Source organism: Varanus komodoensis, unplaced genomic scaffold, assembly GCF_004798865.1.
Source record: "Varanus komodoensis strain SLA01 unplaced genomic scaffold, ASM479886v1 scaffold36, whole genome shotgun sequence".
Taxonomy (NCBI): Eukaryota; Metazoa; Chordata; class Lepidosauria; order Squamata; family Varanidae; genus Varanus; species Varanus komodoensis.
In genome coordinates, this window is record NW_025335873.1 from 4,223,127 (window position 1) to 4,244,188 (window position 21,062).

At 43.4% G+C, this 21,062-nt stretch overlaps 1 protein-coding gene across 4 annotated transcripts in view; it reads right to left on the bottom strand.

Annotated features, from left to right (window-relative positions):
- The window catches only part of CAMSAP1 (calmodulin regulated spectrin associated protein 1), a 33,624-nt gene that overhangs the window by 4,989 nt on the left and 7,573 nt on the right, over positions 1-21,062 (bottom strand). For all 4 annotated transcript variants that reach the window (XM_044439778.1, XM_044439776.1, XM_044439777.1 and 1 more), the window contains exons 3-15: positions 15,471-15,733; positions 15,150-15,311; positions 14,684-14,764; positions 10,914-11,055; positions 9,947-10,086; positions 9,775-9,871; positions 8,661-8,805; positions 6,388-6,479; positions 5,497-5,581; positions 2,401-4,813; positions 1,608-1,744; positions 1,304-1,512; positions 1,107-1,209 (exon numbers count right to left, since the gene is read on the bottom strand). In XM_044439778.1, coding sequence (XP_044295713.1) covers positions 1,107-1,209; positions 1,304-1,512; positions 1,608-1,744; positions 2,401-4,813; positions 5,497-5,581; positions 6,388-6,479; positions 8,661-8,805; positions 9,775-9,871; positions 9,947-10,086; positions 10,914-11,055; positions 14,684-14,764; positions 15,150-15,311; positions 15,471-15,733 — 4,069 coding nt within the window. The remainder of the gene's footprint in view (positions 1-1,106; positions 1,210-1,303; positions 1,513-1,607; positions 1,745-2,400; positions 4,814-5,496; positions 5,582-6,387; positions 6,480-8,660; positions 8,806-9,774; positions 9,872-9,946; positions 10,087-10,913; positions 11,056-14,683; positions 14,765-15,149; positions 15,312-15,470; positions 15,734-21,062) is intronic.

Below are 21,062 nucleotides of genomic sequence, written 5' to 3' on the forward strand. Positions count from 1 at the left end.
ATGTTCGTTCAATGCACAATTTCCCCCTCCATTCACGACCCAGTTGCTAAATTGCTATATATATTTCCCAGCCTAAAAAGCTGCACATATTTTAGGGCTGCCAAAGAACCACAGAGATTGCAGGACCTGGGGCTCTAAAAAGGGATGGGGGCATGAAGTTCTCCCTTTCCTGGAGCAGCTAGAGGCTGAGGCTTGTCCGTTCAACACTTAAAATCAGGAGGCTTGGACTGGAAATGGGGGAAATGTTGTCCCCACTCACACGTGCTGCTTCTGTCCCTATTCGTCCCCCTTTCAGTGGCGCTTGTCAGCTGGCAGCTGCCAGGGGTGTGCCAATTAGTCCACAGGCAGTCTTGCCTTGCCATGTCCTTCTGTTACCTGCCCCACTTCACCAGTCCCATTGCCAGCTGAAGCAGACAAGGAAATGGATTGGACAAGACCAGACCGATCGGACAGCCTAACAGTGCGCCTGCTAAGAACTGGCAGTAACAAGGACTGCACCAGCAAAAGAAAAAGAGAGACAAGCCGCGTCCTGCACTCCAAAGTGCTACCTGGGCCCTGATGGAGGGGCTGCAGCTGCAGCTGGCGTGGGCAAGACTGCAACGAGCAAGTGGGGGTGGTGTGGGGGGGGGGCGGGCAGCCAGTCCTGCCGAGCAGTGGGCTGGCTGATCCCCATGTGCACGACGACGACATGGCAACCCACCATGGGTCGAACAACCCCTACGAGAAGCCGTCCATTATCAAAGTAGGTTGTTGCTGAAAATGAAGCCTCCCTGTGGGAAGTGATTTGGAGTCAGATGATAGGACAACCCGCTGTGAGTAACTATGCAACACGTTGTCCTGCTGGGCAAACGGGGCCATTTGGTACGTTTCTAATCCATCGAGCTCTCCGCAGTTGCCACATACAGCCAATCGGTGCTTACAAAGCTCTGTGGTTTTATGCCTCAGCACCGCATGAAACGCCACCTGAATCTGAGACGCTCCCTCTGTGTTGCCGGGAACACACGGCCACTTAGAAGTTCGTCTGCAGGATGGATGTGGCTTCCCGGCTATGCTCCCCCACAGCTTCGTCCTTGGCCCCCGAGTTCCCTGTTTGTGGCTTCTCTTACCGCTGTGATGGGGTGCCACCAGAATGAAGGCTTTCGGGCTCCGTCGTTGCTGCTGATGCCAGGGACAGGCTGGAACCTGACTGTGCACTGCTCAGATTATCCGCTGGCAAAGAGAGAAAGAGAGGGAGGTGCTGCGTAAGAGAAATAAGGTATTTCGTTAGGCCAGTGTGGAAGCTGAAATGGGTGCCACTGCTTACGAGTAGAAGAACACTTCGTTCCCGAGTCACTGTAGGACTCTTCCCGATGGACAGATTTCGGCCTGGGCTTCTTGGTTTTGGTCTTGGGCTTCCCAAGGCCTTGCTCTTCCAAGATCTGCTGTTGCTTTCTTCTTAGATATTCTTGTTTGATGAGTTCTCTCCTGGCTTTCTCTTCTTCCTTCCGTATTCGGTCTTCTTCGGCTTTGCGACTGAAAAAGCAAACACGGATTTTACATCAGAGCACTCCCAATTTCTCAAGAGAGGGGAAAAACACAGCCTGCTACAACAAGTTGTTATTATTTACCGAGCTTCATCTCTCTTTTGTTCGACCTCTGCCTCAAGTTGTAGTTTCCGAAGCCGTGCCTCTTCGGCTTTCCGCTGTTGTTTTAATAGGAAAGCTGCACGTTTCTTTGCGAGTTCATCTTCTGCTTTCTGCTCATCCTGTGTTATTGACATTCAGGTAAGAAGCAGTGTAACTTAGGGAAGATGGAGAAACACCAAAACAACATCTCATGCCTCTACAGAGAATATTATGTTTAGCTGCCATCTACAGAGTTGCTACTTTTTCCCTCTGTGGGAAACAGCAAATGTATAGCTTTATGGTTCTTAACTCTGGTCAAGCTGGCAAATGGAACAGTATTTGCTCCCAACACTGTTTGCCCAAGGGCACCTAATACAATAGACTTACTGGAGTTACTCAAGTCTGGGGTTTGATCAATGCCTGAATGAGAAAGCAGCTGGGAAGCCTTTTTTATGCATGCTGCCTTGAATTCAGTCAAAGATGAAACACAGTCACATACATACATAAATAAGCAGTAAATAAACGAAATAGGACACAAATATTAAGAAGAGCAGATACCTTTATGAATTTGATAGTAACAAAAGAAATTCTAAAAGTCCATCTACTTGCATTTGTTCCAACCAACCTTCCAAATCCAGCCTGTGTGGGATGGGAAAAGTATAATTTCAAGTATTCTATCAAAAAAGTCCTCTAAACCATTCTTCCTTGTGAAAAAATAGCCTCTTGATTGCATGCTCAATTTTAAAACATAGTTTTAAGAAGAGGAGAGATTAACAAGGTGTTGCTTTGCTCTTACCTTAAAGAAAAACCCAACTCCTGACTTCTGGTCAATTTCGCTGATCACGTCCGTTGAGCTGCCCTGGCTCTCAACCTCCCCTTCCTCGTCTGGGGCTTTCAAGTCAGAGAGGTCCACTTCAATAAGGCTAGCTTTGTTTCTCAGAGGTTCTTCTGCTGGGATATTTTCTTTTCCTGAGCCATCAAAAGAAGCAAGGTCTTCTATGTTACTGTTCACATCTTTAATGGCTTCGGAGAGAATATTTGTGTCCTTAGAGGCAGGCAGTAGAAATCCACCCCGCTGGTTGTTCTCATCGCAAAGTCTGTAGCTGTCAAAGGAAAGTTTCTCCTGAGGAGTGCTACCTGGATCCATATTATTTTCAGGCGCCGTTTCAGTCAGCATCTTGGATGAATTGTTTGATGGAAATTGTCTCAAGTGTGGCAAGGTGTCCACGCTAGGAGTTGGGGTTTTGATGCGTGTTGTGGTTGGCTGGCGGTCCTTGGATACTTTCAGTTCGGATGGCCTTCCCAAGCGGGGACTCCGTCCTTGGCTGAGTCGAGGCGGCTTACGAAGACTACTCATGCCTGTAGGGGACAGGGGCTCCACAAAATGAACCGGCGCTTTTATCTTTTGGTCCTGAGCACTGCTCCTCAAGGATGGCACAGTTGGCGCCTTCATAAGAAGTTCCTGCTGCTGAGAAATCTTCAGTATCGCCTGCTGCAGGGTACTGATGGTTTCGTTTAGCTTTTCAATGGAAAGATCGCATTCATTGATATCGGCCGATTCAATGTTCTCCTCTAGAAGTGCAGCAGAAATCATTTTGCTTTTCTCTATCTCGTGCACGGTGGGCTCTCTCGAATTGTTTTGCTCAGCAAACACGATGCTTTCGTGGGCCTTCACCTTGGGTGCTCCAGGGAAGTCAAGCACATCTTCCTCGCCTTCCTCTTTCATGAGGAATGCCTCAGACCTCGAGTTCAGGGTCTCATCCTCTAAGCCTTCCCCGTTGTGCCTTGAATATTCTTTTGTCAAATGCTCTGGCTTAACTGGCTGAGAAACATCAGGGCTTTTCCCTTTCTTCACTACATGCAGGAATGCCGCCTTGCCAAGTTTTAGCCGCTGCCTGGCCGACAGGGCTTCCATCTTCTTTTTCTGAGCCTCGATCGCTCGTCGCTTCTCCTCCAACTGCATATGAAGCTGCACCAGTTCAGAAGCCAGCAGATTGGCATGTTCTTTGCTCTGCCTGTTGGGACTTTGCTCCCTCTTCTGTTTCCATGTCGTTAAGGGGGCGGGACAGCACTCTGATCCATCTGGAGTGGTCTTCTGTGAGCTGCTTGTGCTGGACTTGGTTTCATAGCTGTTCAGCCTCTGAAGCTTCCGCTCAGCAAAGTTAGTCATCCTGGTGCTCCCGCTGGTCATGGACACGCTACTGACCTGAGAAATCGTACTCAAGCACGGACTTGACCGCCCACTGGCATCATCTTTATCTTCGTGTTCCTTAACCTTCATGTCTTCCTGTAGCTTTGCCGATTCCTCTTCTCCAATGTACTTGGCAATTATCGGGTGGTCATCGGCCATGAAGTCCTGTTCGGCTTCCTCCATGTCTAGAATGTCTGAGTCAGAGTCTTGCCTGACCATCGCCCACGAGGTATCAGCAGTGCGGGAATTCCCACTTTTCACAGCATCGAGATTTGCACTGCCCATCACATCCTCCTCGGCATGAAGAAAGAACCCTCCAAAGGACTGTTCTCGAGAGGAAGCCTCTAAACTGCTGCACGCTTGCGGTCGAAAAGGTTCTACTCTGGCATCTGAGTGAACTGTCAGGTCTGGCATGCCAGAAACTGCAAGAGTTGTTAACTCAGAACTAGAAGGTACATTAAAAGTCCTATTGAGGTTGTGGTCCACTTGGCTGCTATTTGCTTTCTTGCGGATGAATGCCGAGTGCCCCTCAGTCAGCCTCTTTGCGACAAAGCCTCTGCTCTTCCCTTCCCCACACTCATCCTCCTTATTGATTAATTGTTTTTCTTTTGCTGGCCGCAGCACCGCTGGCATTAAAGGTTCCAGGAAAAAGCTCTCTGGCTTGCTTTCGGAGGCTTCACTGGGCGATTTCTGAGCCCACGCAGTTGCAACCAGACCGGGTGATCGAGCCGGCACGCTCTGGAGTTCAAGGCTGCTGTGGACTGGAGTGGTGCCGGGGTGGATGATTGCGATCAGTTCTTCGTCCTCGTCTTCCATTTCAACGTTGTTCAGTAAGCTTTTCCCGTTGTTTTTCATCGGTGCAGACAGAGGCTGCTGTTTTGGAGTGAGGCTGACAATGTTGGACGCTAGACTGTCTTTGCTGATGGACCGGGCCAAGCTGATGCTGTCGCCGGAGCTGGGGTCTGCATCGCTGCTTGCGGTGTGGTGGAGCCCAAACGGCATCGGTTGAGAAAGAGGCCTAGGAGAGAAGACAGGCCGTTGGAAATAATTAGGAGAGGTGGAGGGTTCTTAAGAAAAAACGATCTGTCTAGACAGAGTATAAGTAACATGCAACGTAATCGGGCACATTCAAGGAAGGGGACGTGTATTTGGAGTTCTGGATCCCACTGTCACGTACGTAGCATTTTGGGTAAGGAGCCTTCTGCAGAGTGGTCGTCAACAGCTGAGGCAGGACCATCCAGTCTCTCGTGAGCAATGTTATCCCCGAGGCCAGTTGATGTTGCCCATGGCCTGCCATTTTGTGAGAATCAGATTGCTAAACAACGGACTCTGAACGGGTGTTCCCAACTCCCCAGCGATTTCTCACTATTAGGTGAATGATTGCCCACTCCCATTTTCCCCCAGTTCCCAACTTTCACATATCCTGAAGCCGAATACTCTTCTTCCTACATTGCCCTCTTTCCAGAATGCCCATTTTAATAAATCCATAGCAAAGCAGTCACAGACGGATGGAAAAATCAGGGTGTTCACCGCTGAAAATCCCAACCGGCTGGCTGCATTGTTATCAGGCATATTAAAATATTATCGTGGCAGGTAGGACACATGTATTGGCCTTTTTGCCCCAAAGCTGTATCATATTTCAGCGACATGTGCTCCATTTTTAATTTGTTTTTCCAGCAAAGGTAACCCAAAACACATTACCTTTGCTTCTTTTCTGGCCATGCGAGGACTGAGTCCCGGGGATGCCCGTCTACTTTAGTCAGTGAATTAGAACGATGCCGCTGGCCTGAAAAGGGGGGAAGGGAAGTCACATAACTTTTTGAAGACATACTTTAAATATGTTAAGGTCCTAAGTGAGACTTCTCCCTGTGAGGGCAGTATAAAAATTGCTCAAGGTACTTACACAATGGTAATATTATATAACTGATCCTACCTACAATGAATTGCTGACTGGGGCTGGCATAAAGCTCAGTCTAGAAGATACTTGCTATTAATCGGACTGTATCTTAGTTCCAAATAATTATGTGTAGGATCTCAGTTACAGAAGAAGCAGGTGGGGTACTCCTGCCTTTGAATAAAGGAATGCAGTTGACACCAGGGCACCCCTCCCTAATTCATGTGGAAGCTGATACTCATTCATGCACAGTATGAATGCAATTGGGAAGTTAAGATTTATTTATTATTTGATTTGCATCGGGGTCAGTCCAAGCAGCAGCAGCACACCTGGTCTCCCGCTTCCTGTTGCAAACTCAGTAGATTAGAGTCCATTCAGGATCTGCCAAAAATTAGTCACTTTACGTTGCTTACCTCTGCAATGAAGGCTGCAAGGAGCCGCTGCTCACTCTCCTTTTTTGGCTACCCCATTGCTGTCTGTCCCAGGGCCTCAACCCCGAAGGGGCAAGCTCTGCCTTGGCCTACTGTAACAGCTTGCTATTCTTTGTCTGCAGAGTTCCCTTCATCCTCCGCTGTCTGTCAACAGGAGCTCCGTGGTGCTGCCTCCCCAGTGACCAAATTTCAGGACCATTCTGCCACCATTCAAGTTTTGCACATAGAGGGGACTGCATATACGCCACGAGAGAACCTGGTACGTACCTGAGCTGTCCTCCCCCTGCAGAGACTTCTGCTGCTTCTGTCTCAAAGGCAGCAGTGGATGGGATGGGCTGAAGGCAGGGCTTCCTTTCCCACTGTTTTCAGAACACAAATGCACAGAATAAGACCTTTCAATGGGAGCTTGGTTTGGCAGCTAGAAATAATGCTGTAGTAGGCAGAGTATTACCAGTTATGTGACTTGCCCGTCCTTTTTTATCAAATGCTAACACACAGCTAAAAACACAGCAAGACTGATCCTAAAACTATAGGCCAGGACTGCAGGAAATTAAGAGATCATGCTTAAGCTATCTATCTATCTATCTATCTATCTATCTATCTATCTATGGGACTTCTATGCCGCCCCATTTGCCGAAGCCTCGGGGCGGCTCACACCCATAAATAAAATGAGTCACTTTATCTTAAAATGAAGCCATATTTTAAAATGGATTAAGACAGATGGACAGCACAAGTCACAAGTAGTCCAGGAAAGGAAGGGGATGGGGGGGAAGCACTGAACACTGACAAAATTGTAACTGGAGCCCATGTTCCCCACTCAGAAAAGGAGCTGGTTCTGCGTGCATTAAGTCCTGTCAGGTTGCCTCCGAGTTGGGGTGACCCCAGGAATGAAAGCCCCCCACAAAATATATCCAAGTTCTGACGATCTTAAATAATGACAATACCCTCAAATTTGCATTTCAAAATGGCAGCTGAGGGTTGTGCAATGGACAAAGTGCAGGGGGTCCTTTAGAGTGCGACATTTCTGAGTAATTTATGAAAAGCTGTAGGTCTTGCAACCCCAAGAAACCATGACAGGGTGTCCAGACCCTACCTGGGAAGTTGCGGCGGAAGAGTAGATAGTTGCATGCATCGTGGCAGAACTGCTGTTCTATAAAGGGTGGCTAACGTGTGGCAGTACCGTTATTGCTGGATCTCTCATATATATGCCCATGTTTGGAATCTGTCTATCCATCCATCCCTCTTGACCTCTTCTTCCTCTTAAGCAATGTTCCTATAAGGAGCTTATTTTTGCACTGAGTTTATTAAAATCAGCTTGCTTGACGTCCAGGGTATACATCGGACTACACTTGACTTTGCCATTTAATAGACTGTTCATTTTCTGGTACCTAAATGCAACACTATATTCCTGGGCTTGCACTGCATATTTCTCAGATCTTTGCAATTAATTGATTGTACAATTAATTACTAGTGATTGGGACATTACAAAATGGAAAGGTGAATGTTTGATGACAAATTACCTGCGAATTAGCACTTGCCCAGCATGTCGAGATGCAAATTTGAATGTGTCTGTTGGTTTTTTGGAAACATTAGGTATCATTTCTGAATGGAAAAAGCTTTCAGATGCTTTAATTACAATTTTGTCCATGTTAAGCTGTATTCTCCCTAGACTTTTAGACTAAAAAGACAGCCAAACTTATGAATATTTGGGTATTAGTATTCATAATGTAATATAATAACTAGTATTCAGATTTTCTAGACAAAAGGTACAGTTTGCAGAATTTGAAAAGTTCATTACAACCCCCAGCTGAAGAGTAAACTGAAATTTGCCCTGTTTTGTTTCTTTGGCTGTGCTTGTCTTTAGACTCTGCTGTACAACTTAACTAAAAGTGAGTCTCCCTCTTCAGACACATGCTGCTCAGAAACAAATGAGATTTCCTCTGCCCCACAGGTAAGCTGCAACAAGGAAAGTTGATCCTATATGTGGGGTGTGCGTGTGTGTCTGTCTCAGTCTGTCTGAAGCAGCTTCACAACAGGAGACCAGAAGGAGTCATGCTTTCTTAGCCCTGGGACAGATTTGTGTAAATAAGGAGCACAGAGCCAGTCTAATGCAGAACAAAGAAAATCCCACTGCTTTTAGGACCATTCCCACTGAACAGCAGAATAGGGGATTATATGATCCTGAAGAAACAGAAGATGGTATATCCCAAAAATAAATAATATAAGCTGAGGTGTACAGAGCCTATTCAGCAGCTCTTTTGAACTGATGAAAAGACATAATGGACCAATTATTACCATACTAATGGCAACACAACTGAGCAAGTAAAGGAGGCAACAATGAACGTGTATCTCAAACAGCCATTGCCTGCGCTTTGCCCTGCTTTTGCCCACAGCAGAATGACCAGTCACTTCTTAAATTCCAGATCTGTACACACCACTGGCTGTAGCTTCCAAGCCACCAAGCTGGGAAGCAAGGCTAAACCAAGCATACAGAGGGGAAGGCAGACTTATACTTCAACTCTTCAGGGTGCAGGCAGTACCTGTTGCAAGTCTCCAGAGAGAGCTGAACTGGGGGCTGCGCATCAACTGAACCCGAGGCAGCTGGGCTAGCCATGAAACTCCGTTTGGTTGCATTGGAAATAGGAACAGGCGGGCGGCTGCTCTTCTGCTGCAACATGGTTTTAGCTAAATATTTATTGACAGTGTTAGCATGATCATAAGTGAGCTAATAGCAATCAAGATCCCTCCCAGGAGTTCTACAAACAGAATCATTTTCTACAATTTGCTATCATTGCAAGAAGCCGCTAATACCCAGAAAGCCAATTTAGAAGTCCAGCAGTCGCATCTGTTTTAACAGGCAGTGGCAGAATGCCTCATAGCAGTGGTTCGGAAACCTTTGAACAAGACTGTTCACTGTTAAAAGACACTAACTGTTTTAAGCATTCTCTAGGCATCCTTGCAGAAATGGAGGCAGTCTGCGGGTGCTGAAGGACGGGGATAGGCAAGAATGCGAAGACAGCACAAAAGGAAAAAAGACAGAAGCTGAATACATCTCCATACGTAGCAAATTTCAGATGACATTAAGTTTTGGACAGTAGAAGAGATGTAAACCTCAACCAGAGATCATGAGCTACTTCCAAGTTTTCCTGAGCAAGCCTAGCTGAAAGGAACAGTGCGTGTGCCACTGGACAAGGCAGACTCTTGATGAATTGCAGTCCATATTAATTCAAGGGAGAGTGGTGCCATCTGGATACATTTTTGCCTCCAGCCATCATCCATCTTGAGCTCCTGCTGAGCATTTCCATATGCCAAATACTGGCACAAACACTGGGACTAGTGGGAGCACAAGGGTTGGGTGTGTTACAGATCGGGAGGAGATGGGATCGCGCTGTGACTTTGCTTTAAAACACAACCAAACAGGTTTGGAGGGGTCCAGAAGGAATCTGATTCTGCCCTACTAATTTTCTGTCTCCCCTCAGAAAAGCTAGCACTACATTTTGGGAATTATGGCTACAGAGCCAGCAGGAATGCTGCGGAAGCTGGCACAATCAAACAGTGCTTTGCGATCACGCTCACTAGGCACCATCAATAACACTGCCCACTTCACGCTATGACAGCTTCATAGCTATGAAGCTATGACACGCTATGACATACCGTCTTTTACTTCCTGGAGGTCCCTGGGTTGAACGAAGTCTGGCTTGACATTCTCAAACCACCAGAACAATTCAGCAATGAAGACCATGATGTTGGGCTAGAGAAAGGATGTGAGCATTAATAGATTATTTGCAGAGCGCTTAAAATGGTGACATCCATTCAGGGCTCTTACCTTCAGAACCAAAGGTGCATATAGCATGTCCTCCAAGGTGAGGTAAAAACATTTGTTTAGGTATTCGTTGGAGAATTCACGAAGCAGCTGAATGTTATAGATACTGTCAGCAATCGACATGACTTCTTTCAGGCAGATTTCTAACAATTGACGAAAGAAGCAAGAGCAGCGTTACAAAACAACCCGCGGCGCTGCCTCAGGGGAAGCAGTTAAGAATCCCTGTCCTAACAGTGCTTCATGCGATCCTGCAGGATGCGCTGTGGCAGGGATGTTCATGGAAGGCCCAGGACTCAGACACCCCAATGTCACATGCCCCAAAGCCAATTTGGATCAGCAGTGGACACCATGATAATCCCAGCCCATAAAAAGCTACTAACAGATAGCGAGAAAACCTGCATCCTGAGGATGGAGAGGGGGCAAGGTTCAGGAGCACAGGCAACAGGTGAGAGTTTTGGGATAGTTTCCATAAGGGACTGAACCTGGGAGACCATATGGGTGGCTCGGGTTCCATGGGGAAGTTGTTAAGGATGCATGCAAGTGTAGAAAAAAAGGGAAAATGGTCCACAATCAGCATTTTGTGCCAATGACCTTTGTTAACATAACTTTCTATACATCCAGACTGGAGATGTTCTATGGAATATGATTTCTCCTCTGGTTATAACTGGAAGCCTAAAGCTACATGCTATCGTAAACACATCGTTATCAAAAAGCAAACAATGGCTTACCAGGGGGTTGATCCAACCAAGGTACATACTTCTGTTCCGTATGTTCCAATATGAGAGATTTTTCAGCAGGTCTTAAAAGGAACCATTTTGGCTGGATCAAACTCCTAAGCACTACTGCATACCGTAACGGATGGTATAATGGATACCATCATTATATGTTGCGGCTACAGGTATTTAGGGATGTCTGTAGCATTCTGTTCAGGTTGTGTCTAAGAACAAAGTTTTAAATTTTTTAAACATACCATCTAGTTTCATTTGTTCAGGACAATAATAATGTATTACAGCCAGTAAAGCAGCCCCGTCACTGCAGTCCTTCATCAGATCTTCAAGCAATGGGAAAAATGGCAACTGCCTACTTGAAAGGTGATCTCGGCGATAACGTACCTGTTCAGGGGAAGGCAAGGCTTCTTGTCACTTCAAGAAACTACTTTTCATGATGCAACAAGCTACTCACTGAAACTAGCTTTAACTATCAACCTGTCAATCTCAGAGCAGTTTTATCAGCAGCAGCCCACCCCACCCTTTAAGTAACCTTTTAAGAAAAAAATATACAAAGCTTTACTTAGAAGCAGCAAATGTCAAGTTCAGGAAGCAGAAAGGTTTGCAATTTGGATTACCAATAAATCTAATTAGCTACTTGAAAACCAGTTAACATCTAAACCCATCTGTCTTTCTTCCTCTGCTAGGGCATAGGACTATTATGTAATGAGTTACCATAACCAGGTATTTGCTCTTTAGTACTGCAGTGCTCCAAAATCAACAACTGCTTTGGCATAGAAGTCTTTGAACACACTTCCAGTGATTAAAACTGCAGGAGTTTTACTGAGCAGGAAAGGTACCCTTACATTAAACTAAAGCTACTGAGACTACTGCATAATGTAGCGTAAAGCAGATGCGATTTTCCAATCTAGCGACTAAATAGTACATAAGTGAAAATAATCCTAACAATTCATAAAAGATGTCGTTGTGACCATATTCAGCTGATGAATCACATTCAACTAATGCACCAAGGTACTTAAAATATTTAGTTATTTTCATCCAGAACATTAAAAAAAAACACCAAGATTGCTAGCCAGCTATGTAAGGCCACTTCTATGCATGAAACATGTATATATTTGAGGAAAGCACTGGCTGAGAAACTTTTCTGCAAATAAATCTTACTTGCTTACAACTACTGAAGAGAAAGTGGAGATGTAATGCCACAATGTTAGTGTCAAATTAGACAGTTTGGTTTAGTTTAGGATCACCCATGAGGGGTAACTAGAGCTTTGCCAAGTAATGTAATAATACTGTATTAAGATACAGAGAAATAAGTCTTTCTAAAGGATTAAGGACCACACAAGGAAACTTGAATTGAGAAATTTTATAATGTGAGGCACAGGTTGTGCTTCCTCCAGCCTGAAGCTCTCCGCAAATATGGAATGTAATGTAATGTAATGTAATGTAATGCGAAGTATACTATACCACACGAGCATATTCCACGGGTTCCAGCATGCAGTGCGAGAGCGCATGCATCAGATCAGACTTGCGCAAAGAAATAGCAAGGTACAAGACGGCAATCAGAATCATGTTACAGACTCAAGCACGTTACTACCCATTAAATCCTGAATTGGCTTATTTGAAGATACATAGTCAGGTGAGCTGGTTAGTTTAAAGTAGGGTTCCCCCGCCAATCTCCCCGCTGCTTATGAGGAAGCAAAAGCCATTCTAAGCAAACTGAAGTGCTCTCTCTAAACCGAAGTGTCGAATTCAATATATAACAATGGCTTCATTCGGGAATTTCAACAACTGTTACAAGCTGGAGACTTTTGCTCTGGGCTGAAGAATTCTCACATAGCCCATAAAGGCACAGAATGGGGTCTGTGAACCTGAGCAGGAGAGGCTATGCTACAACAAGCACTGAAGGAATACTGGACTAGTATTTCAGCAACACATCTGTGCAGCTTGCATGCGTGAGGGATGGCATCCGACTACAATCCTGCACATGTCACCGTGCTCAAGGGACAGATAACTTCTAACTGGGATGTGTCCATGAATGCAGAAATATTTTGCAGAACGCAGGAGCCACTAGACGGCCGTTTTATTCTTAAACACCATTTCAGTAATAACTGGCAGAACAGATCAAAGTAATACTTTGCATAGCCTAATATTCCCTTAGCAATACTACCCAGAATCAGACACTCCAGGGTATTTTAAGCCATCCTCAGTCTTTTCTTAATTACATCAGACTTGCAAAGACTGATTCTATCAGGTGTAGGAAGGTAATTTAGCAGGCAGTGCATTGAAATGTCTCTGTTATACATTCATGTGCATTCATGAAGGAAAAATAGACCCACATCCAGAAACAAAATGCAAAAGCCTCTTACCCATAAGAAAGTGAGTGAAACACTGAAGAAAGATTATGCTTTCATTATGCACTGAGAGTTTATAGTATGTTTGCGTGACATGCACAAACAGAACAACTGTCACTGTCAACAAGTTTTTCAGTACCATTCAACCTAAATCGAAGTGAAGAAGCCCATCCCATGAAATCCATTTCCAAAAATATACAAGCACTACATTACTTTAAACTGACCAGTTTCACCTTAGTACTTGATCATATTAATTTTATGAACAATCAGTGAGGCATAATCAGGTACAGATTATTCCTAATGTCCGACTGGTTTTTCTTGCTCCTTCACCTTCAGATTTCGAATATCAGCGATTCCGTAATGCTGTATAGTGAGGAGTATGCGGTATGTACAGCAAGTGGAATCATGTAATGGGGATTTACATTTTCTTCTCAAACTTGTACAAGGATGCTTTAAGCAGAAGAATATTGCAAACTGTGAAAACTGAATTGTAAATGGAAGCAAACACTGACAAAAGAATCATTAAAAGCCATGATTTTTGTGGATGACAGCTGTCACACAGAATCAATTCACTTACAGGTACTAATTTCCAATACCATTTGGAAGGAGACTGCTCGGGAAGCACGGTAGGGAACAGGGGAACAGGAGAGTAACATCAGCAGAACACATGATAAGCAATACTTAAAATGCACCTAATCCATAGACACTTTCATATTGTGGAATTAAACTGATACGGAAGTATTAACAATAAGCTGGACAGTGTCCCGTCAGAAACAAATACTAGTAGCAGTACTCATTCTGTAGTGAGAGATGCCAACGGAGTGTTTTCTTCTGCACCAATGATGAACGCTTCCGTAGCATTTAGTAAAACAGTTCTGCAACTGCAATACGGTGTTTACTGCTGTCTGGCTGAAGCATTCACAAGTTAAATCAAGTTTGACATCCCTTAATAGCTGATAAACGTTTACATTATCCACTAATGAAAGTGCAGAATTTCCTTACAATATTAGTGCATTGGAACAGTTAACAAGAGGGAAAGAAAAAGAGAGCTACACACATAGACGGTTAATCCCGTATTGAGAACAGAGGGTTAGATTTGATGGCCTAAATATTTAGTACATGCTTTATTAGTACTTCAAAGGGTTTCCTAACTACTGCAAATCGAAGTGTGATGCAGGGGTGACCCTGAAGGATCTTCAGAAGGAAAGCCAGAAGTCTTACATTATTCCAGTACATGAGACTGCACTGCATTCAAAGGTTAAGTAAGATACAGCATGGGCATTTCAACATATCAGAAACATGCAGAGTACAAACAGTGGCTCTAATCCAAAGTACCACACCAGCCTCCAAATGCTTCTCCATTCACTTTAAAACCACGGCAGATCTGCACACAAGTTTTGTACCCAGAGCTGAGCTTCACTCAAGTGAACAGGGAACCCCTCGACCATTTAGAAGCTGAATGAGGTCTTGGACTTTCAGGGTAAGAGAGAACAGGGTAAAGAAAAAAGAAGCTAGAAGCATCACATGTTGTACAAACTTATAGGCAGAAGAAGTACAAGAGAGTATTGTGAGTCTTCCCATCCTAAGCACAACACTGAAATTTGCTTTCAATACCCATCTGGATTACTTTAACGCTCCATTTCATCTAATGTGTGTTTTACCTTTTGATGACCTGGACTTTCTAGTAAATGCTGTTTCAGTTTTATCTCTTTTTCTGTAATCTCTCTCATTTTTAGGTTCACCTAGAATCAGAAAGAAGGTAAGGACAATTACTTTGCTTTCCCTAAAAAATCTTCTTATACATCTCTTCTGCGGAAATCAATTGAGCTTTAAAATACTTAACATTCATGGGATTATACCCTGAAAGTATAAGCCTACTACAGTGCAAAAGCTGAGACAAAACAATACTATGCTAAGAATTTTTTTGCCCAAACTGACCAACCCCCAACCAAACTGGGTTATTTTGTTAGCAAATCTGTACAATCCTAATTAATTGCTTTAAAGGCTTATTCTTAAAGACACAGAGACCAATATTGCCTTTGATTCTATCCAGGGTACTGAAATGTACAAGTTCTGAGCCAGACTTACATCAAGATATTAAGGCATCGTCTTATGCCATCATTTTACCTTATTAATCCAGAATATCATTGCATCCTCCAGATCATAGGGCAATTCTTTTGAGGCACTAAATGTAGAAAAACATTTGACACTTGCAACCACTTTTTCGATGCTGATCATTTCCACAGTGTAGGCCATCATGAGGGCATCAATCATTGCCATGTGAGGACTCTGAAAAGCAAAGGACACGGTCAGTGGAAACCTCTCTCAAGAACACTGGGGACTTGAGTGCCATTTCACTGATGCAAGGAGGTCAGATGTGAGGAAGCTCTGAGGTGAGGGAAAGAACTGAAGGACAGAATAAATGAAAGCTCCTTTTCAGATGCTAACCATTTTGATTGGCACACAGCTGAGATCCAATTCAGACACGGGGGTATCGTCACTCTCCATGACGTAAATCCCTTTCCGAGACAGAGCCTGGATGACCGACTGGTGTCCCTGCAGGGCAGCCACCTGATCCCCTTTCAGAATGAGGCTGCAGACACGGCAGTAGAGCTCGCTGGACAGTAACAGCTTGATGACAGGTGGTTTAATATGTTCTTGCTCATACTGATCTATATAAAACGGGTCTTTCAGTTCCTCTGGGATGTTATCTGAAACAAAGGAGGAATAAACCCAAAGACGTGAACTTAGTTATAAGCACAGTACATAAGCTGAAGATGCACGATGTCAGAAACAAACTACTTTCTAGTTTTTAAAAATATGGGAGAGCAAGAGATAAGCAGCTTGCCCTTACATAACATACTCATTTCTTGTTTCTATAGTGTTCTGCTAATCAAGCACAAGAATATTTCTTGTCACAACACCAGGGCAAGCTAATCAAGAAAGAATACATGAGTATTCATTTTCACAAATAGGCTAGGAAAGGGAAAGCGCTACCTTAATTGATCAGAACAAATAATCTGTGCTCAACCCTCTAGGCTTTTAGATATCAAACCTGCTCAAAATGGGGGCATAGTAAGCAGAACATGTGTACAAATAACATTCGCCTGAAAAGGTAAATTTCAGGTTGGTACATTTCTTTTGCAAGGGGTTTTAAAGCAAAATATTATCCTACCATGGTAATTTGATGATGAGAATATATTGTTCCAAATATTAAAACTTTTCAGTTCACACTCTTATTTCATCAAAACTACGCACTGAAACTAGACATCAGTTTAGTAATCTTGAGTTTTAGCATTTTAAAGCCCCATTTAATGAAACTTAGCCTACAGTTCTAAAACACGCTAACCTAGAAGTCCCATTGAGCTAAAGTGAGACTTATTTCTAAGTAGATATATACAGAGCAAAATTGTTCAATGCCTGACTCACCAATTTCAATACGATTTAAGCATGTTCAACTGGGTGCTGGTTTTTTCTCAGCTTGGTGTCAATTAATTCCCATACATGACCCTAAAAGAAATCATGGGCTATGCACAATTTTCCAGCGGTCACATTGTGTGAACAACCCAACCCCTGCATTTCTTTTGTAGTTTCAAAGTTGTCTTTGATGATTTTCAGGTGATTATTCTTAGCCAGTGTGTGAGGGAATACAATTATGTCCTTGAAATATTCCTGCATATCAGTGTGAAATGGAACTGGTAAATAGTGTGGGCAAAACTCAAGGCATCCAAACAAACTCAGTAGTAATAACTGAATGGTTATTGGCATATCATGCACAGTTCTTTGGGCTGATACCATTCATTCATTCATTCATTCATACATACATACATACATACATACATACATACATACATTCAGGTTTTTGTATACAGTTCTCATAGCCAAAACTGACTATCTGGATGGTTTAGAGTAATAAAATACAAAGAAAAACAGAATATATGCATTAATGCTATGCTAGTCATGAAGTTGCGTCTGACCCATCGCAACCCCATGGACAACACTCCTCCAGGCCTTCCTGTCCTCCACCATCCCCCAGAGTCCACCTAAGCTCACGCCAACTGCTTCAGTGACCCCCATCCAGCCAACTTATCCTCTGCCGCCCCCACCTTCTCTTGCCATCAATTGTTCCCAGCATCAGACTCTTCTCCAGTGAGTCCTTCCTTCTCATTAGGTGGCCAAAGTATTTGAGTGTCAGCTTCAGTATCTGGCCTTCTAAAGAGCAGTCAGGGTTGACCTCATCTAAGACTGACTGGTTTGATCCCTTTGCAGTCCAAGGGACTCGCAGGAGTCTTCTCCAGCACCAAAATTCAAAGGCCCCAATACATTAATATAGTAAAATGCAATAAAATACAACAAGAGAATAATACAATAATAACTTCATTTCAGCACCTAGACCAATCAGTAGAAAAACAAAAGTAACAAAAATAAAATCCAACATAAACAACTAAGTAAACAGTAAATACACAGATTAAATGTTTTTTAATGTGTGACTATCTTCACTGAAGAACATGCTATTGGTTTTCAGTCTTTACAAGTATTCAATAAGTACAGTTCATCGAACATAACATTTAAATAGCATTAAGTGCGCTTTTAAAGTTTTGCCTAAAACAAATGTTTTGCTTGCGGAGCGTTAACATTAAAAAAAAAAAATTAACATGGGACACATTTTTAAAGCCTTGTTGTTTACAAATACAAGTAAATGCACACAATTAGATCATTCTCTTGTGCATCTGGAAATTTCCTGAAACCCAATAAAGTTGTTTTTATAAGATAAATTCCAAAAGAAAATTACACTAATTTGCACAGGATTATTTTTCATCACTGGCTCAAACAAAATGACAAACCACTGTTAATCTTATCAGTCGTTTGCAACGAGCTAAATTCAAACTAAAGGTAAGCTGCTTCAGCAAAGTAGCTTTCTTTAGCCCTAGTTAAAGTCTAAAGGCTTGGCTGCAGTTCCCCAATTCTCAGCATTTCTACTTGTGGAGATACAGGCCTGTTTAAGGTATCTGCCATCCTTCTTTCAGTCCATCAAGAGATTTAGGTAGAACATTTTTTTTTAATAATTACCAAAGTAGTTTTTCCTTGCTGCTTCATCCCCGCAACTGACTGTTTGAAATCCTTTATATATTTCCATGTCCCATCGATAATTATTTTAGCAAGTGTTCAGTTCTTCATAAGAATAAGAACAATGCAAGAATACCAGTGATGTGAGTTGCATATCTATTTTTGGAAACTGCTACGTGCATATAACTATTCGACTATAAACAGGCAAAGGCTGAAGCTGTTATCCAGCAATACGAAGCGTTGTCTCTCTCATTCCCTTGACAGTTTGTCAAGCAACCTGCAGTATCCCAACAAAGCAAGACATCAGTCCCATCTCCAAAGAAAGCTGCACTTCAGTTGATGAATTTCAGTCACAGTACTAGACCTGCAGTTCATTTTGAGCTGTCTTTAGCTCAGCTAATCCTTCCCAAATCTAATTTCCACATCGATTAAAAAGTTGCGAGGTTTTCACATCCATAGGTTGTTTTATAAAGCACAAGGCAACAAGTTTGAAAAAGACGGGAAGCATCTGATCAACATCAGCACCACTCTGGAAGATCCCCCATGGGATACTTAGTTTGTCCAGATTAAGTCACAATACCAAAGGGCTCCACATTACCAAAACTAACGATTGCAACATAATACATCACACCTTTTTATAGTTTTATGCTGTCTTTTCATTATTACGGTGTATTATAATAACAGCACCTGTCTAGAATGCCTGTTATCAAACAGAACGTAAATATATTAAAATAAAAGCCAGAACTTAAGTTCTCTGTGCTACACAGATGTGTTAACAGATAACTTTAAGCCTTGCAAAGAAGTCAGGGTTGTTGCAATCAGTGATGTGGAGTAGCAATTGTTCTAGTCCTTCATTTTTCTGCAGAAAATAATCTTTTGCAAACTGTAATAGTAAAAGTGAACGCATGTCAATTGCAAATATAATAATGGGCACGCTTAGCAGCTTCAAAGTTGGAATCATTGTTTCCCAAGTGAATTACCTCTAGCAAGAAAATGGGAAAAAGGGAAGCTTCTTGGTAATTTGAGGCCATTCTAGAGGGCTTCCTAGAAACCTGGATTAAACCTCTTCCTATGGTTGGCACATCGGGTCCTCTCTAGAAGGAACATCTACAAAGCGTTCCCAGGTGAGTGCAGGCCATGCCTCCATCTCCTCATGTCAGCCACCATAATTACTTCCATTATTAAGTGTTAACCACTGCACTAACATTAACAGAAGTGAGAATATCAAGAAATGAAAAGGGAGGAGATTGCCTGGAATCCTTGCCTACCTACTGCACACGCACAGTGACGCTGGAAGCCCTAAGAAAAGATTGCACACTTCTGCAGAGTAACAGTGAGGGCAAAATTTCCTCCAGCAGCAACTGTGGACAGGTAGGAATTTTCTCTTTTCCCAATACCTCCTGGAAGGTATTAAAGATCTCTCCGACATGGAAAGGAAGCCCCATTCTAAGGCAAGCCTACAGTGAAGACCCTAACCCACGTGCACACTCTGTAGCACCCTTCTGCCAAACGCTACACCTGTAGAAGAGACCATGACAACCTTCCACGCTTGGCAAAAATAGGAAAAGAAACTTCAGTGCTCATCGGCCGGAGTGTGAGCCTGAAAGGCAGCTGTAGCGGCTGAGCCTCTGAGCGAACAAGCAGAAATTCCCGCTGGAGGCACCTTCTTCAGAGACTGCCAGCACAGCGCAGCCCTGCACCCATTCAGAAAAGCCCCAGTGATCACACAGAGCACCTTCATATCGATATTAGACAATGTCTAACCTGCAGGGTAAGATACTGCCCTGCAGGACCCCACTGCTCATTTGCCAAGAATGAGAATACTCTGTCAAAAAAGCGGAGAGCTCCCAATGGAGGCAAGCAATTTTATATATTCTTGCAACATATTTAGCAACAACAACAACAACAACAACAACAGTAAAGTCTACAAGATGGCAATTCAGAGCAAGCAAGCAAGCACTGGACAGTTTAGTAACATAAGCTAGCTAAACATGGACTTTGTATTTTATTCTCAGCTGCTTCAGCCATAGGTCAAGAAATACTACATGTATACCAGCTTTATACTGAAAGATTTTGTCCTGAGGACCCACTTGTCCTATTATTTTAAAGTGTCTACCCCACCAAGCCTGTTCTAGGAGTCCCAGTGCAGAGCGGTTTCCACTGATTCCAACAGCCGGGGTCTGAGGCAAAAGATGTGTGTTCCACCACATTAATGAAAGGCACATTTTAGTTTCCAGTCATAGGAGACACAATCCTGTTCCTAATGTATTTGCTCCCCAGAAAACTATGCTTTATTTCATGAGTGAGTTCTGAATTTGCAAATTGGGCTTTGCGGCATCTATCTCAGCACAGAGCCATTTTAAATTCAAGCGACAAGTGAATGCCATCTGATGGTCATGCATTATTACATGTTCCACCGAACAGATGGGGATTCTGAAGATACAGGTTCGGTCTGATCGTCACCACAACACATGCGCTGTAGGTAAGCCAACTGTCTCTCTTGTCCCAGTGTATCCTGCACATGATGCCGTCTCACTGCACGGTGTCCATACCGATGGCTAGCACAACCTGCAAGGAATTGTCAGTGATGGGATCTGTTCCACCCTCTCCCTCTCCTTTCTAGCATCTTTGTTTTCTGTGCAGTGTTTCTTACACCAGCACACAAAGCAAGCGTCAGCATTTCAACCAGAAGACTGGGCAGCGTACTATTCAGGCAAATGTATTTCCCACAGAAGCAGCGGAACATTATCAGCGCTCCTGTCATATAGTTTTTCTGGTTTTACTGGTTTTACTCATGATGCAGAAGCTAGCAGCTTACCACCACAGCACAAAAAAGTTATAGGCAAGTTCAACGCATTCTACAAAATGCTGACCTTCGGTTCTACATTGCCACAAGACACTTCAAGTGGATGTAAGAAACACAATGTTGGATCAGACCAATAATTCATCTAGTCCAGCATTCTGAGCTTACCA